Source organism: Lutzomyia longipalpis, chromosome 2 (genome assembly GCF_024334085.1).
Source record: "Lutzomyia longipalpis isolate SR_M1_2022 chromosome 2, ASM2433408v1".
Classification (NCBI taxonomy): Eukaryota; Metazoa; Arthropoda; class Insecta; order Diptera; family Psychodidae; genus Lutzomyia; species Lutzomyia longipalpis.
The window spans coordinates 9,025,662-9,042,648 of NC_074708.1; the positions used below are offsets into that span (position 1 = coordinate 9,025,662).

General features: G+C 37.7%; 5 protein-coding genes across 8 annotated transcripts; 2 read left to right on the forward strand and 3 right to left on the reverse strand.

Moving 5' to 3' along the window:
- Positions 1-13: 13 nt before the first annotated feature.
- On the reverse strand, positions 14-784 carry LOC129789126 (histone H1-like). Its single transcript, XM_055825774.1, has one exon. It carries the CDS (start codon positions 761-763, stop codon positions 80-82), a length of 684 nt encoding a protein of 227 aa, XP_055681749.1. The 5' UTR covers positions 764-784; the 3' UTR covers positions 14-79.
- A 1,205-nt stretch (positions 785-1,989) lies between these two features.
- On the reverse strand, positions 1,990-2,426 carry LOC129789161 (histone H4). The gene has a single exon (XM_055825819.1). It carries the CDS (start codon positions 2,351-2,353, stop codon positions 2,042-2,044), a length of 312 nt encoding a protein of 103 aa, XP_055681794.1. The 5' UTR covers positions 2,354-2,426; the 3' UTR covers positions 1,990-2,041.
- Positions 2,427-3,802: 1,376 nt separating this feature from the next.
- LOC129789150 (histone H2A) lies at positions 3,803-4,328 on the reverse strand. The gene has a single exon (XM_055825807.1). The coding sequence runs from the start codon at positions 4,242-4,244 to the stop codon at positions 3,870-3,872; it is 375 nt and encodes a 124-aa protein (XP_055681782.1). The 5' UTR covers positions 4,245-4,328; the 3' UTR covers positions 3,803-3,869.
- A 198-nt stretch (positions 4,329-4,526) lies between these two features.
- On the forward strand, positions 4,527-5,028 carry LOC129789153 (histone H2B). The gene has a single exon (XM_055825810.1). The coding sequence runs from the start codon at positions 4,589-4,591 to the stop codon at positions 4,958-4,960; it is 372 nt and encodes a 123-aa protein (XP_055681785.1). The 5' UTR covers positions 4,527-4,588; the 3' UTR covers positions 4,961-5,028.
- Positions 5,029-5,540: 512 nt separating this feature from the next.
- LOC129789134 (ras-related protein Ral-a) lies at positions 5,541-16,655 on the forward strand. 4 transcript variants are annotated; one of them, XM_055825786.1, is made up of 5 exons: positions 5,541-5,699; positions 11,867-12,037; positions 14,283-14,618; positions 15,847-15,967; positions 16,306-16,655. In XM_055825786.1, exons 2-4 carry the CDS (start codon positions 11,885-11,887, stop codon positions 15,961-15,963), a joined length of 606 nt encoding a protein of 201 aa, XP_055681761.1. In that variant the 5' UTR covers positions 5,541-5,699; positions 11,867-11,884; the 3' UTR covers positions 15,964-15,967; positions 16,306-16,655. The 4 variants fall into 4 exon arrangements, with proteins under 4 accessions (XP_055681761.1, XP_055681763.1, XP_055681764.1 ...); XM_055825787.1 differs by lacking the exon at positions 5,541-5,699 and adding an exon at positions 5,748-6,072; XM_055825788.1 differs by lacking the exon at positions 15,847-15,967.
- Positions 16,656-16,987: the final 332 nt, after the last annotated feature.

Below are 16,987 nucleotides of genomic sequence, written 5' to 3' on the forward strand. Positions count from 1 at the left end.
ATTTTGTGATAGCCCTGAAAAGGGCTGTTTTGTTGTTTCCCAATATGGGAGAAAATAATGTGGATTTGAATGAAGAATTTTACTTCTTCTTTGCGGCCGTCTTTTTGGGGGCTGCAGCCTTCTTGGGTGTTCCTGTCTTCTTCGGCTTGGGTGCTTTCGGTTTTCCCGCCGATTTTGCAGATGGCTTTGTTGGTTTCTGTTTTGGCGCAACCTTCTTTGCTCCAGCAGCCTTTTTCGGCGAAGCAGCGGCCTTCTTCTTCTTCTCACCACTTGGCTTCTTTGCCGCCACAGCTTTCTTTGCTGCTGCCGTTGGCTTCTTTTTGGGCGATGCTGGGGCTTTCTTTACCTTCTTCTCACCCGTTGCAGCCTTCTTTGGGGCACGGGGCTTCTTCTCTGCTGTCTTCTTCTCAGCCTTGGCTGTTGTGGCCAATTTGAAGGAGCCAGATGCTCCCTTTCCCTTTGTCTGCACAAGAGCACCACTGGTGACGGCAGATTTCAAGTATCTGCGGATGAATGGGGCCAACTTCTCGGCATCAACCTTGTAGTTGGCTGCCACGTACTTCTTGATGGCCTGCAGGGATGATCCACCACGCTCCTTCAATTCCTTGATGGCCTTGTTGACCATCTCAGAGGTTTTTGGGTGCGTTGGTTTTGCCTTCTTTGCTGCACCACCACTCTTGGGGGCTTTGGCTTTCTTAGCCGCTGGAGATGAAGTGGCGGCTGCTGCCGCTGGGGATGTTGCTACAGATGTCTCTTCTGCCATTTTAGATACTGCTTGGTTAGAAATCTCTGGTTAATTGCGAGATATTCCTCCAGTTAACCCTACATCACTTTCCCGCCCATTTATTGGAACCGTATTTTTGACCAATTTTCAACGCGATTTTCGCACTCATTTCGAAACATTCTTCAAATACTTTTGTCTTTTAGAGAATTTTCACATAATTCTTCGCAATATCAAAAGAGCAATTCTCAATTAATTATTTCACCGAAATTCATTTCATTTCATTCAGTATTTTTGAAAAAATTAGCAAATTACAAAAAGCAATGATGATGTAAAATTATGACGCCAAATAATATCTCAGATTTTTGGCCAAAATTTCTGCTTTAAATATTCTTATTAAATATTTCTACGGTATTTTGGGGTAATTGATTATATTTCCCAACTTCTTGAAACATATTAAAGGCATATTTTTAGTTGTAATATAATAATTTTTAACATTAAACTGAACATATGCTCAAGTCAACGAATAATGAGCGATTTCAATGGCCAAAATATCATTTATTTTAGAAAATAATTCTTTTATTTCCTCATTTATTAATTATATAACTTATTATGAATGTAATTTGTAAGAAATTGTGTTCAATTAATCATTAATTTTGGTGAAAATTAATCTTTAATTGAAGCGATACTATGCGAATGAGGGAAGAACATAAGTGTGAAAGCAAGCGTTCATCGTCATAATACAAGGAATGTGGATAAGAACAAAAATTTTTCTTGAAAATACATTTTCTTTAAAAAAAATAAGAAAAATTAATTCTATAAATTAGAAATTTAGTTAATTTTTTCTCTCTTTTAATAGTTTTCAAAATTTACATTTTCAAGAAAATCATTTATTAAGTTTATGACGCTTCTAAAAAGTTTCTGCTTGAAGAGATGCCAAACTCAAGTTTGAAATCCAAACAATTTATTAATATTTTTGATGCTGTAAGGATATTTTACTTTCAAGGCTTAGCATAATAACGAATAATTTATTCAATTAAAAAGGAAAAAAAAATTTTTAGCATCTCAATTAAGATTTGTGAAGCTCAAAATTATATTTAATGCATTAAATTCTCTAGAAACAAATAAATAAAAAATAAAATTCAAGTCATTTTGCTTATTTCAGTTTTCCTTTATTTCCAATAAAAAGTTTTTTTTTTAATTCAGTTGTTTTATTGTCAAAATAAATTTCCCATAGTTTCATTAAACTCTCTATTGATTTTTTGTGGTCCTGAAAAGGACCGTTTTTTTGTAAGAAAAGGGAATGCGATGATCGCAGATTTAACCGCCAAAACCGTAGAGGGTGCGTCCTTGGCGCTTCAGGGCATAAACAACATCCATTGCGGTGACTGTCTTCCTCTTGGCATGTTCGGTGTATGTTACGGCATCCCGGATAACGTTCTCAAGGAAGACCTTGAGGACACCACGAGTCTCCTCGTAGATCAGCCCGGAGATACGCTTCACGCCACCACGACGTGCTAGACGACGGATAGCTGGCTTTGTGATACCCTGGATGTTATCACGTAGAACTTTACGGTGTCTCTTGGCACCACCTTTTCCAAGACCTTTGCCACCTTTTCCACGACCAGTCATTTTCTCTAATGCTTTTGGATTGCTTTGTGTTGTAAAAAGAGATGTGCTCGCTAAGACGGTCACAAGCTGAATGTTTTCAACGAGCGCTCACCCATGGTTTTATAAGCTAAGCCCCGCCTACTTGCAAAAATCTGTAAACTTTATTTTAATTATTTTAGAGTATTTTGTATTTTTAAATTAATTTCTAATCTCAATATTAACATTATTCATATTACTGAACATTATTGATGTATTTCTAGAACTTTTTATCAATAAAATAGAAGAAATTTCCCCCACCACTGCATGAGAGAAAATGCATAAAAGCTAGAGTTGAAAGTCAAAGTTTATCATTTAGTGTTGCGACTCTCTGAGAAGAAGACATAACTAAAGAAGAAAATCAACAATGGCTCGTACAAAGCAGACTGCCCGTAAATCGACTGGTGGAAAGGCTCCACGAAAACAACTGGCCACAAAGGCTGCACGTAAAAGTGCTCCGGCTACTGGTGGTGTGAAGAAGCCCCATCGCTACCGCCCAGGAACAGTGGCTCTCCGTGAGATCCGTCGCTACCAGAAGAGCACTGAGCTCCTCATCCGCAAATTGCCCTTCCAACGCTTGGTCCGTGAAATTGCTCAGGACTTCAAGACTGATCTCCGCTTCCAGAGCTCTGCCGTGATGGCTCTTCAGGAGGCCAGCGAAGCCTACCTCGTGGGTTTGTTTGAGGACACCAATCTGTGTGCCATCCACGCCAAGCGTGTCACCATCATGCCCAAGGACATCCAACTGGCTCGTCGCATCCGTGGAGAACGTGCCTAAATCTATCGCAAAGTTTTTCTTCATATCACAAAACGGCCCTTTTCAGGGCCACAAATACATCAAAAATAGAGGGTTAACAAATGAAAAACTATTTATTTTTTTAAGGTTTATTTCGAGAAAAGACTTAAATTTTATTAATTATTTATGAATAAAAGTTATTTTAAATGTTCTGAAAATAATCCACCAATCGATTATTAAAACAGACGGCATTTTTAATTTTTTTGTTTTAGGAGCAAGAAAATGTTCAAATTTTACGCATTTTAGGTATATTCAGCAGAAAATAATTCTGAGGAGGGATTAAAAGAAAATTATGTCTGAATAGTATTTAATGATGAGCGTTTTTTAATTACTTTAATATATCCTGGTACCGATACTATTCTGATCCCAAAAATGTGAGGCAGGATTTTCATTAGTTTTCTCTTTAAAGAATAGAACAAAAGTTGAAAGAAAATAACTTCTCGGCTTACAGACGATTCTTCTTTATTAGCAAATTGTAACGTAATTCTAATGTATTTTTTACATATTTTATTTTTTGACGCGATGTTTTCGTAAATTTTTTAGGAATTTAAATTTTTGTCTAAAATTTTATTAAAAAAATATCTAAAAGCAGATGAAAGAAATTCATGTTATAACTCTTTATGTAATGATTTTGTCGCCCTGAAAAGGGCGTTTTTTTTTTGTGTTGATGTGAAATGAGACTTGATGCGATGTCCAGAGGAGAATTTAGGCCTTCTTCTCAGTCTTCTTGGGCAGGAGCACTGCCTGGATGTTGGGCAGAACACCACCCTGAGCAATTGTGACGCCAGAGAGCAATTTGTTCAATTCCTCGTCATTGCGGATGGCTAGCTGAAGGTGACGCGGGATGATCCTGGTCTTCTTGTTGTCACGAGCAGCATTTCCCGCCAACTCGAGAACTTCAGCAGCCAAGTACTCCATGACGGCAGCCAGGTAAACTGGAGCACCAGCACCGACTCTCTCAGCGTAGTTCCCCTTGCGCAGGAGACGGTGGATACGTCCCACTGGGAATTGGAGCCCAGCACGGTTGGAACGTGTCTTTGCCTTCGACTTGACTTTGCCTCCCTTTCCACGACCAGACATTTTTCAAGATTGAACTTTTTCTTTACTTTGATAAAACACAAACGAAATGAACTCTATGCGAGTTTGCAGCGGAATGATGATTTTCTCTGACTTTCCACAGGTATTTATAGCCACTCGTTACCCAAAAGTGTAGAGTTACTTTGCTTCGTTCAACACAAATGCTCTTCGTGTTGCCTTCGTTTTCTGCGACAATATGAGGTCATTGATTGTTGTGTGAAGAATCGACCATGTTCGTTTAGGGGAAAAAGGTGCATAAAAGGGAGACACAATCTGACGCTTCAAACAGTTTCATCACTGACTTTGCGAAGCAAACATCGAAAAGTTCTGACTGAATAACTATCATCATGGCCCCGAAGACGAGTGGAAAAGCCGCCAAGAAGGCCGGGAAGGCCCAGAAGAATATCTCCAAGGGAGACAAGAAGAAGAAGCGCAAGCGGAAGGAGAGCTACGCCATCTACATCTACAAAGTGCTGAAGCAAGTCCATCCCGACACTGGGATCAGCAGCAAAGCCATGAGTATCATGAACAGCTTTGTGAATGATATTTTTGAGCGCATCGCTGCGGAAGCTTCTCGCTTGGCGCACTACAACAAGCGCTCCACCATCACGAGTCGCGAAATCCAGACGGCTGTGCGTCTCCTCCTGCCCGGAGAATTGGCCAAACACGCCGTGAGTGAGGGCACAAAAGCCGTCACCAAGTACACCAGCTCCAAGTAAAGAAGGACTCGCGCATTCTCCCCCCTAGAAAAATCTGTTTTCCAACAACAAAAAAACCGCCCTTTTCAGGGCGACAAATTAAATTCACATAAAGAGTTTCATTATGAATAAACTTTATTATTTTTTTTTGCATTTTATGAAACATTTAAATACATTTTTAATTATCTAAAAATTCATCCTAAAAAGAAAAAAAAAATTACAGAACTCAAGAAATTTTTTTTGGTGGTTCGTCGACAAAATCCGCTAGTACCGCACATGGTTCGTCGACAAAATCCGCTAGTACCGCAACATCCCTATATATATAGCACACACGACATATGCTGCAAGGTGGCTTTTTACACTCTGGAATTTTTTTGAAATAAATATTTTTGAATTTTCCCCGATTTTGATGCCATTCGACGCGGCGTCGCCTCCTAAGTCAAAAAAATACATTTTTATCGGAGAATTTTGCGGAAAACGCGAGAAAATCGTGAAAAACATAAAGTGTGGGTGAGATGGCATGATGTTTTCCGTGACAATGCTTTCTCACTCACACATGGCGGTTTTCCCGATTCAACTCGCACCTGGTGGAACCTAGTTTGTGGTGGGACACCCTAACGAAGGAAAAAAAATCTTCTGCAGTGTCAATGTTTGACAAATTGCTTATTTTCTAAAGGCAAAAAAGAGAAACTCTCAAAATTCTCGTGAAAATTGTTCAAAAAAGCTATTCTTAATTAATTTAATTCAATAGGAAGATACTGTAAGTGTTTTCAATGGTATCAAATGTACATTAGTGCCCGTGGAAGCTCGCTAAAAGTTGGTGTTTGGACAACGCCTCAAAACTTGGAATCTCTTTTGTGATCTTTTTGTACCTTTTTTTCCCACGGCATTCATTGATAGTTTTCTTACATAAAAAAATGTTTATCGTGTACTAAATTAATTGCAATAATTGATAGGTCACTTGAGAGTGCAAAATGATTCATTAAACAGTCAAGTTTTGTTCTTGGAATTCTCGTACTTTTAGTAATTCTCTCGTGATATCACCCCATTCACAATCTACTAAAGTTCTTTGCTCAAAGTTTTCTTTTATTTTCACCAAATTTTCGTGGATTCTGAACAAGTTTCATTCACCGGTAAATTGTACATTGTGCAATGAATTTTATTATAAATTTTACAGCAGTGACCACATAAGATAAGGGCCGTGTTTTGTAAGACTCTCCTATAGAGTCTTCGTGGAACTTGGGGAATTATTGCTAAATGCTTGAAGTAAAAAAAAAAAAAAGAGTTGATGATTCACTGCAGTTTGGCATGTTTAATCGCCTCATAGTAGCGAACAATTATCTCAATTTGAGTTTGTCTGCGAGAGCACTTTCTTAGCCGTTAAGAGAGTTAAGAAAAATTGTTTAGAGTTAATCACTGGAACAGTTAATCCAATGTTCGGACCGCAGTGAGGAAAAGCCTCTTTAACTACACACCCGGAATGCGCGGGGGGATCCGCACACGACTTTTATGCTTCACCAATTTGTTGTGATCAAGGCGGTATTTTTTTTTTTTTTTAATATGAAGAATCGCGACTTGGGGCTTAGAAAAATGAGGACTCTCGCCCCGCCTCATCTCCCTCGCACCGACCCCAATCACGAACTACAGAATTGATTCCACGGAGAATCATACGACGTTTTATACCAACCAAGATGGTCAAACTCCATCAGAGGAAAGGTACACCTACCGGTGCTCTACGGGAGAAGAGAGAGTCCTCTTACGCATAAACAGCACTAGGCTGAGAGGGGAGGTGTTGGGGATTTGTAACACCTCTGGGTAACAAAACTACACTCGGCCTTTCCTGTGTTTCGACGTCCTCGGCGAAGGTTTAGAAGAAATATCATTAGAAGGAGGACGTCAGCCTAGCTGTAATTTCCGCAAATAATCTCCTACTCTCTTCTCCTAGCAATTTACTCAATTTTCCCCAAAATACTGCAATCTACTCCGCTTTCTTAATTTCAAGTTCCCCTTGATATAGCCGCGTTCTACCGCAATTTACCGCATTTCAATCAACCCTTCTACATTTCTTTAGCCAACCGCATTACTTATTTCTGATCATCTGCCCGTTTGATCATTACACGCCTACATCATCATCGGAATTTATACCGCACTAACTCTGAATGGCCGTTTCCGCATATTTTCAATACTTTTCCACCTAACTGACAGGGACTTCGAGGATTTGCGTGCACGCTTACCGACCATGGAAGCCCATTACCATGGTATCCCAAGGCCCTTTGCCTTTCTTTTCCTCGATCTGCTGAATCTGCTTATTCTGCTTTTGAAGTTCCAGTATTTCTGCTATTTCTGCATATCTGCTATAACCTGTCTGACCAGGACTTCTTTGAAGGCTCGATTGTTGCTCTGCCAATGCCCTTGCAAGACTTTCTCGAACCTTGCCCTTTCGGGACCGATGGGGGTTAGGAGATTACTCTGTATGCTCGGATGGGAGGTAATTAGGACCAGACGCATCTGCCAGGCGGTCCCATATGCATACAGTAGCATTGTTCCGCCCCTTGATGATTTCAAAGTCTGCACTGCTTTACTCGCTTCCATGGGCCTCTATAGCCCTACAACATGTTCAGAGATCAAAGAATAAAGTATGCGTGCGACAGTGCCACAACGCCTACAATTTTCCAACTCTGTGCAATGCTGTCTGCTGGGTGATCACATTTTGCTGTAACGAAACTCAACAACATTTCATATTCCTGCAATTGGAGTTCGTTCACCGCCCAAAATGCCTCTTTATCCAATCACCCCTTCCTAACAACTCCTTCCTACTAGCACGTCTCAATCAAGTGCCTTGCGCCCTACACCATTTGGCGAATAACCATTTGTGGCCTGACCACACTTGCTGATACCTTTAGGTAAACCTTTCTCCTATATTGCCTTGGGAAGGTCTACAGAATTACTACTTCGAACAACACCATCAACCCACGGTGACCTATCATGCCCGTCGTGTTAATTACTCCAATTGTTCATTCCTGCTGCAAGACTGCCACACTGTGTTTCCTTTAGAATATTCCTCTGTGTGATTTGGTGCTCCTTCAGTTTGCAAAATATTCTTTGGTCCATCTTCTACCGTATGCTACTGCATCAGGTACCATCCTCTGCCCAACTGCCTCTGCACTTCCTTCACTACAGTCCATTAACATCGGAGCTTCTATTCCTTGAATCTGTGTGTTGCAAAAGCCTTCTGCTTTTCCTCCCATTGTGTTCTTCTGCATCTCGTTTCACATCCATGTGAATCTTTTGAGGTTTTCTCTTCCTTAACATTGCTCTCAGGTTGTCCAATGTCTGCATCCATGGGTGGCTCGTGATTATTGCTCACACCCACATCAATGCTCCTGATTTCCATCACATTGCGGAATCCAACAACCATTTCCGTTTGATTCATTTCCATACATCTTCCATTGTTGCCAGTTTATCTCAATTCCTCCAGCTGTGTCCTTATTTGATGCTGCCCGTGGTTGTATCAGCAATCCTAACACTTGGGTGCTCGTTGGTGGTGTTTTCCAATGATTTGAGTCCTTTTCTCAGCTGCTGATGAAGTTCCTCCTGTGGTTAACTGGATGATGTCAACGTCGAGGTGAAAGAATAGTCACACAGATGGAAATTACTCCACTGTATTTTCTTCTTATACCTCTGTGGTCCTCGTTAATCAAGATAGCAGGTGATTTTCATCATCTACCATCTCATTAACACTATGATCCAGTTGATGCGTTTGCGACGTTTCCCTCATTGTCCTCGGATGCTGTTGATTTTTCCTGCTGTCAATGTTCAACTGCTACAACACCACCAAATGACTGCAAATTCTTTGTTTTCCCTTTAATCTGCTAACTACATCTCCTCAGGAATCCTGCATCTTCAGATGAATTTCTGTATTTCTTCCCACGATGTTCAACACTGCTGCTACACCTGAAAAAGATTTCCCCTCGACTCTTTTCCTTGCTTTATTCTGCCAATTCTAAATCCTGAAAACATGAAACAACAATCTCTTTTGCTTCAAACCACTTTATCGAACCACGACAGTGAACCTTAACACTCAACGCAATTATGAACAACCCATTCAATGAAGTTATGAATCCTTCTCTTCAATGATCATTTCAGCTGCAGATTTTCCTCATCTGTTTATCTATTACTTTCCGCATTTCGCTGCTTCCTTCGTCTCACATTTACCTACAACGTTGGAGTGTGTTCCTTAGATAATTGAATTCATCTTTTGGCTGCTGTCCTTTTTATATCCATACGCAATATTTTCCTTGAAGTGGATTTATTTGTAACTGATGCTGCAACATGTCTTCTCTGCATTTTGCTGTTGCTAAGCTTCTCTTATGTTACAACTGCTTAACATCACTGCCACTGCTGCTCTGCATCTTACACCTTATACTGGAAAGCATCTTCCTGCGCGTTCTTGTGCATTTGTACAATAAACCTCATCGTTGAGTTTTCCATACTCTCCTCGTTGGCTTCGTCATTTGATTAAATCTGCATTTCATATTTCTCCTCGTAAGTTATCTCCTATTGTTCATCTGGGTAATTATTGACTGTCTTCTCCACCAGAATTTGTTTTGCAACTTGTTGTGTTTTCTGGATCTGTATTTCCATGGCCATGATTGCCGAACTTTACATCAAACTCCATGGCTGGCCTGGCCATCACTGTGACTACTGCTGCTGGAAATCATTGCCTCCGCTGCTGCTGAACCTTGCTTCTCCATCATCCCAACTCCTATGAACTTCCCTGAAATTCTCCTTGGCACCACACAATGATGCCCTGCATCCGCAAGATACTGAATGGCTCAAAGAATTGCCTGTCTGAGCATTTCCCTCAAAGATTCCAACACCATGGGTACTGCACGAGAAGACACAACCAACCCATTCAGAGGACATAAGTAAACATCGTGATTGAGATTTTTAACCAACACACAGCATAAAATATTCCTTTAATTCAATTTTAAGACCAACAGCAAAATAGAAAACTTCAAATAAATGCATCCACCACTTTTGATGCAAAGTACCCATTTGACAATAATTTTGCTCATTTCTCATTAGAAAATATCAAGGAATGGTGGCACATTTTCCCTCAGTTTTATTTGGGGAACATTCAACACAAAGGAAGGAATGGTTTTCATGTACTTTGGGCCTTATGGATTCATGGAATAACCTCACCAAATGTTTTACCCCATAATCCACAAATCATTTTACCTAGAAACATTTATCTAAATCTTATGTAAATCATAAAGGGCGTTGGTTGTATTTATTTTGTTGTTTTCTCATTTGGGGCAAAAATCTTATGAAACAACTTTAACGAATATTTCGCCCCAAAACCTCAAGATAATTTCCACCAGACTGGGTGGTACACAATTAACTGCCTAAATATTTCCCCATAAGACAACAAATTGGAACGGACTCACCAAATCTGCCAATCTTGTGCTTCACAGCATCACCTTACTTCCATGGTTTTCCTCTTGAGCATCCTTCGCAGCTTCATCTCTCGCCTTCTGGTGGCAGCTTCACGATGGCCTGCTGGAGCTCCATCCTTTTGAACAGTATTGATCTCTCTCTGTTGGAATACGAATGATTTCACGGCATCTTTCTGCAAATAGAACTTGAAAAACATGACCATCTTCTCTTACCCCTCGCCGCAATGGGGTACATAATGTTAGTGGGTCTCTTTATTTGGGATGCGGCTTGAAAATACATCAATTTTCAATTTCTCATTCACACATGGGCGCCCATTCACACAAAAAATTCAAAAATTTTATGAAAAAACTTATCAACGTTGGGATTTCCGAGAAATCCTTGTCCACTGATGTCTCCTTTCCCCTAATCCTGCACTGCAATCTGGAGCTCGTTGAAAAATGAGGGCCTGCGTTGTCTCCGCTGCCGTTGCCCCCTTGCTGATTTTTTGCTTCCATCACGGCGTCCACGGTGTCCGTTGGCTTCCTGATGACATCCACGGGTATCACACGATCTCATTGCAGCACTTCTTTGCAGTCTCTTCACATTTTTGGGGCTCTTGGGAGCTTTCGTCCCTTTCAGTCTTGCACACACGGCACAATTCATTGTCCTTTTCACTCCCGGACAGCATTTTGACGTCACATGCCGTAATGTCTCAATTTTCAGCCTTTTCACCGCAATTTGGGATCCCCATGGCTTGGGTGGTTGCCCCAGAAGATCATCACGCTCTCACACTGCACTTGCGGCCCCATTCCCGGGCTTTTTCACGCATTTCATTGTCTTTCAATGCGCGGCGTCCTTTCTTTTCAACGGATGACGCCTCACTCAAGTTTCGCGACATATTTCGCGAATTTTGTCCCTTCCGCGCTTTGGGTGGCTGCCCCCACACGTTCTCTCAAGTTCACGATCACTGGCAGCCCCCAAATTCACCGTTTTGCCGCGAAATATCCAATTTTTTTCATGACGCCCCGCGGCCGCCATGTTGGAAAACGTCACTTTTTTTTCGATCATTTTTTTCACTCGCGATTTTCACTATTTTTACTCGATTTTCACGGGGTTTTCGACGCACTACCCCTTCTGTGGATCACCCCGGCACTTGTGATCCCACTTCTGAATGAAGAATCGCGACTTGGGGCTTAGAAAAATGAGGACTCTCGCCCCGCCTCATCTCCCTCGCACCGACCCCAATCACGAACTACAGAATTGATTCCACGGAGAATCATACGACGTTTTATACCAACCAAGATGGTCAAACTCCATCAGAGGAAAGGTACACCTACCGGTGCTCTACGGGAGAAGAGAGAGTCCTCTTACGCATAAACAGCACTAGGCTGAGAGGGGAGGTGTTGGGGATTTGTAACACCTCTGGGTAACAAAACTACAAATAATAATAAAGTGTTTTTCCCATTTATCTCCCTTAAAAAAAATCAGTGCAAGAGAGCCACAAGTATGTCCAAGAAACCAGCAAATGGCCCGGCACTTCACAAAGTGATCATGGTGGGAAGTGGGGGTGTTGGGAAGTCAGCACTCACCCTCCAATTTATGTACGACGAATTCGTTGAGGACTATGAACCCACAAAGGCGGATAGTTACAGAAAAAAGGTAAACATTTCACTCTTTACTAACTGATTTATTGCCCATCCCAAAGCCCCCAATCAAGGGAATCCCATCTCCCCGTGCATTATGCTCTGTGGGTGATGAAAATCGTATACAGCATGGGAGCCCCATGAATCGAAATATTTCTTTTTTTTTTTGTTCTTCTCAAGGACTACCTAAATGTATACGCTATATATACGTAATACAATGTAGAGGTACCTTCGTTTCAATTGCAAATAAAATGTACGCTACATATTGTATAAATTAACTCAATTAGCGTACAAAATTGATTTAGCATATCACATTGAGTCAGCAAAACAATTTTATAGCACGCGGCTTATCTATGAGTATGGTATATTTGAAGAAATTAATAAACCAATAGATAGATAAATTCATTTATAGCAAAGCATTTGATATTAATCCACAATTCGTGCCATTTTACAAGCTTCGTCAAAATATACCAAAAACACATGACGCGATCAGTTTTTTGGCGAAAGAACAAAAGCTTCAAAATGTTTATTGATACAAAATCAAGCCACTATAAAGTTAATTTAATTGCTATTTTTAGACAAAAATTTCTTAGAAAATCATGTAAAAGAGCACTATATAGTGGAATATTAATTTGTGGCCTCTCATTAATTCATTGTTTAAGTTTTTCGGTACATAGGTCCTATAGAGGAAACCTTTTCAAGGAAACGTTCAGATTACGTCTAATATAGAGAATCGAAGAAGATTTTCAAATCTCCAAAAAAATTAACCATTTTTCACTTATTAAAAAAAAACGACAGAAAGGCTCAAGAATACTATGACGTCATTATTGATTTTTGCGACTATTGAAATTCATGAAACATTTGCACTAATGTTTCGTTGATAAATGTTGTACTAATGTTTCGTTGATTTCCTTTATGTGTGCTACAGATAGAGTTCAAAATCGTTAACTAAAGATTCATCAAATAAATTGTACGTACCTGATGAAAGAGACATTAAATCTCCGAAACGTACATTGGTTAAAAAGAATCACAGCTAAATGATAAAATCTAAAAAGTCTAATTCTGAGTATTATTCTCCCATTGTAACATAATTAATAAATTATATCAAATCCAAGAGAAAAATATCCGAATTAGGCCATTAGGAATGAAAATTGAGAGGAAAAGATTTTAAGAATTTTTGATAATTTATTCAAATATAAGTAATATTGCTAAATGAGCCACACCTAATCTTCTTTGATGGTGTACAAACGATTGTTTCTTCCGAAGTAATTAGATTAGATTTCATTGAATTTTCCTTCAATTCACACCTCCTATACCACCGAACACAGCTGCGCCTCAGTTAATTAAACAGCCGCATTTTTTAACATAAATGTGTTAGATTTTCTTTAAATTGCCCTATTTGAATTACTAAAAAAATATAAACAGTGAGTATACTTACCTAATATAATAAACATGCAAATTAGGTAAACAACAAAAACAATAAGTAGGTAATTCATAAAATTAGGTTTACAGACATCTTTTGCTAATGCAAATTGAATTAAACTCTTCTTTAAAATAATTTAAATAATTGATAAACATTTATTCTTACGATAGGATTGTATCACAAAATATCTAGATTCTTTCCTATAAATAAGGAATATCTGATTCAATTTAGGTGATCTCTCGTTTATGCAAATTATTATTCCCTTGAATAGTTAGGAGAGAATTCATTTAAGGATTCACATATTTTCACAAATAAAAAACTTCATGTTCATAAGAAAAAAATATTACTTTAACAATCATCTTCATTGTACTTTTTTGAAGAAAAAATAATAACTCAAAATTTCAACATAATTTACTCAACAATAAAAATATAGATTTAATTTGCTTTTGTAAAAAAATTAGATGTCTTCGCATTACCGTACATTTTACCTTTCCTCAAGCAGCGTCAAAAGGGGGTCTGCTGGCCATTCGGTAAATTAAGACTTTGCTTGTATGTAGTTTGGGTGTACAATTGTAGAGAGAAATGATTTTCGGGTGCGATTAGTTCACACGCGGTTCCCTTTTTGATGGTTCCCATTTGGTGAGTAAATTAAACCTTATAATGTCCAACCACGCAGTGTGGGAACTCTGGGAATATATTAAAGAATTTTAAGGTAACCACACTGTAGTAATATTTGCGTGACTGATTCAAATAATGAGACATTCTCTTCACTTTTTACTGTCCACATTTTCATTTTATTCTTGTGTCTTTCTATTCCTTTTTTTCATTTTGTTTTTAGGTTGTTTTGGACGGCGAAGAAGTACAAATTGATATACTAGATACCGCCGGTCAGGAGGATTATGCTGCCATACGGGATAACTACTTCCGAAGTGGCGAAGGATTCCTCTGTGTGTTTTCCATAACAGACGACGAGAGCTTTCAGGCAACTCAGGAATTTCGTGAACAGATACTTCGCGTTAAGAACGACGAGAGTATACCGTTCCTTTTGGTTGGCAATAAGTGTGATTTAAATGATAAGCGTAAAGTGCCACTCACAGAATGCAAGGGACGAGCACAGCAATGGGGTGTTCCGTATGTGGAGACTTCCGCCAAGACACGAGAGAATGTCGATAAGGTAACACATCAAAGACCTAAAAAACAGATTTTTTTACAAAACGTTTTTTATCTGCCAAAGATCACTGCCAAGATGGGGCAGTTAAATTGTTAAGAGGGAATAAAAGGAGAGAAGCAATTACTTGAAAAAGTTAAAATATGAGTAATACAAGGTCTAATCATGAGTCACACACAAATGTTTGAATAAATAAAAATGGGGGATTTGCCATATCACTACGATGTTTCCCCATTAAAATGAATTCTTTGTAAGTAAATGTATTTCTAAGATTTTATCAGAATAACTATTCATTTTGGATTTGCAGATTAGGAGGGGTTTTAGTTGAATCATACTATTTCAACAAAGTTTTTTTTTACAAGGCTGTATATCCGATTATAAACGAATAGAATAGTTCTGAGTTAAATTGTTTTTATATTTTGTTTAAAATAAAGAAAAGTAATTGCTTCTATCCTAATAAATATCTATAAGATATAAGAATAAAATTAAAGTATTTTTTAAGACGATATTTCCTGTCTTATCTTTGCTTAAAGCGTTGAGAAAATGTAATCAAATTAAATAACAAAATTCAATCAAATTAGATTGAAATGAAAGGTTGAAGGTCTTCCCAAAGAAGCACTAAAACTTTCGATTTTACGATATATTCTGCCAAAAACCTTTTTTTTTTAAATGAAAAATGGTTTATTTACTTGGCGCCATCTTGTTTGAAAAATTTCACATTTCTCCACTTTTCTCAGTTCTAGGAAGGAAATTTAAAATTCTATTCCGGTACAATTTCCACTGATATATCCTCTTTCAATTGCTTTCTATCCGATAAAAATCCATTCAGTGGATCCTGAGAAAAATCTGGTTCAATTTTGAAATGTGGTTTTCTTAGAATTCAATTGCAAGAAAATGGCTTATTGCATATAGGCTTATCCTAATCTTTTTTATTTATTTAAATTTTAAGCAAAAATAGGATCGTTTGTTCATTAAAACAAAATACTTTAATTATATTTTTAAAGAATCTGTGCATGCTATGTTTTTTTTATTCTTGTGTTTTGCTACATGTAACACTGTATTCGACAAAAAATTGGAAAAATCATTTGCTTTTCTTAATATTTATCTATTATGTATATTTTTCTTTTTATCCACTCTGTGTACATTTATGTATTGATTTTGTAAAACAAAAGAAACAACCAATTGTGAAAAACCTTTTTATCTATAAAAATTCTGTATACCCACCAATTTGCAGGTGTTTTTTGATCTGATGCGTGAAATTCGGTCGCGAAAAACGGAAGACTCAAAAACAACTAGTGGGAGAGCCAAAGATAAATGCAAAAGGCGGAAACTAAAGTGTACACTAATATAGATATGTAGGTGCTAAACATTCTTTTTTACACACTATTTCTTTTCCTTTTTTATTTGTTATTGTTTGTATATATTTTACGTTTTTCAAAATTGTCTGAAATCTATGAAAAAAATAAAGCTTTCGTCCTTTATTTGTGCTGAATTCATTACAACAACAAAAAAAATTAAGAGAAAAAAGATGTCATTTAAATAGTTTGCAGAAATGCTTTTCTTGTTTTGTTCATTCCTCCTGAATAAAATAACGAAATAAATTAATAATAAAATATATTCTTCAATCTTTTGACGCTTCTATTGTTAATTTGATAATAATAAGTTTTCTTTTTCTTGACCCTCTTCAACGTAGATCTTCAATACTCTCATCCAGGAAATTGCAACTCGAAAAAAAAGTCAGACGGTCACACAACAGCCGACAAAAACCAAAACTCACTGCTGCCAATTGATCTAAACAAAAAAAGTTCGATTTGTAATAAGATTAAAACAAAAGATAAAGATTTGAATTTTGAAAGCAAAAAGAGAGAAAAGAGAAGCTCGAAAGATCAAACAAATTTAATAAAATAAATATTTTCACACCATTTAGGACAGGAAAAGGAACATCGCAGATGGATATTGAAACTTATTTTACGATGCGCAGTGTCTCCAGTGTCTCATATTTATCATTTACAAGTATATAATAAACATACCCCCACTATTTTATTCCTCTTTTAGTATCTTTATTTTCCTCCAAAAAAAATCTTATGTATGATTTTTTTTTATTGGTGATACACCAATTTTAAGATAAATGTATATTACTAAACCTAAACAAACAAAAAAAATGTGGAAATTGCATAATTATTGTATGTAAGATTAAATTTCATTTTCAATTTGGAATTTAAAAAAATAAATAAATAAAAACAACACTCTAAGTTGATGTTGATGCATAAACACACACGTTTCTCTCTCTCTCTCTTTAAAAGTATTATACATAAATGAGAAAGATAAAGAAGAAGAAAAAAAATACGTTCACCTTAGTTATTAATTTATGTATT

What these genes read in the sequence shown, in the direction of transcription:
- LOC129789126 (XM_055825774.1), bottom strand. Translation starts at nt 763, where the DNA reads ATGGCAGAAGAGACATCTGTAGCAACATCCCCAGCGGCAGCAGCCGCC.
- LOC129789161 (XM_055825819.1), bottom strand. Translation starts at nt 2,353, where the DNA reads ATGACTGGTCGTGGAAAAGGTGGCAAAGGTCTTGGAAAAGGTGGTGCC.
- LOC129789150 (XM_055825807.1), bottom strand. Translation starts at nt 4,244, where the DNA reads ATGTCTGGTCGTGGAAAGGGAGGCAAAGTCAAGTCGAAGGCAAAGACA.
- LOC129789153 (XM_055825810.1), top strand. Translation starts at nt 4,589, where the DNA reads ATGGCCCCGAAGACGAGTGGAAAAGCCGCCAAGAAGGCCGGGAAGGCC.
- LOC129789134 (XM_055825786.1), top strand. Translation starts at nt 11,885, where the DNA reads ATGTCCAAGAAACCAGCAAATGGCCCGGCACTTCACAAAGTGATCATG. An exon ending in CGGATAGTTACAGAAAAAAG is followed by an intron (nt 12,038 to 14,282) that starts GTAAACATTTCA and finishes TTTTGTTTTTAG; the next exon opens with GTTGTTTTGGACGGCGAAGA. An exon ending in CACGAGAGAATGTCGATAAG is followed by an intron (nt 14,619 to 15,846) that starts GTAACACATCAA and finishes ACCAATTTGCAG; the next exon opens with GTGTTTTTTGATCTGATGCG.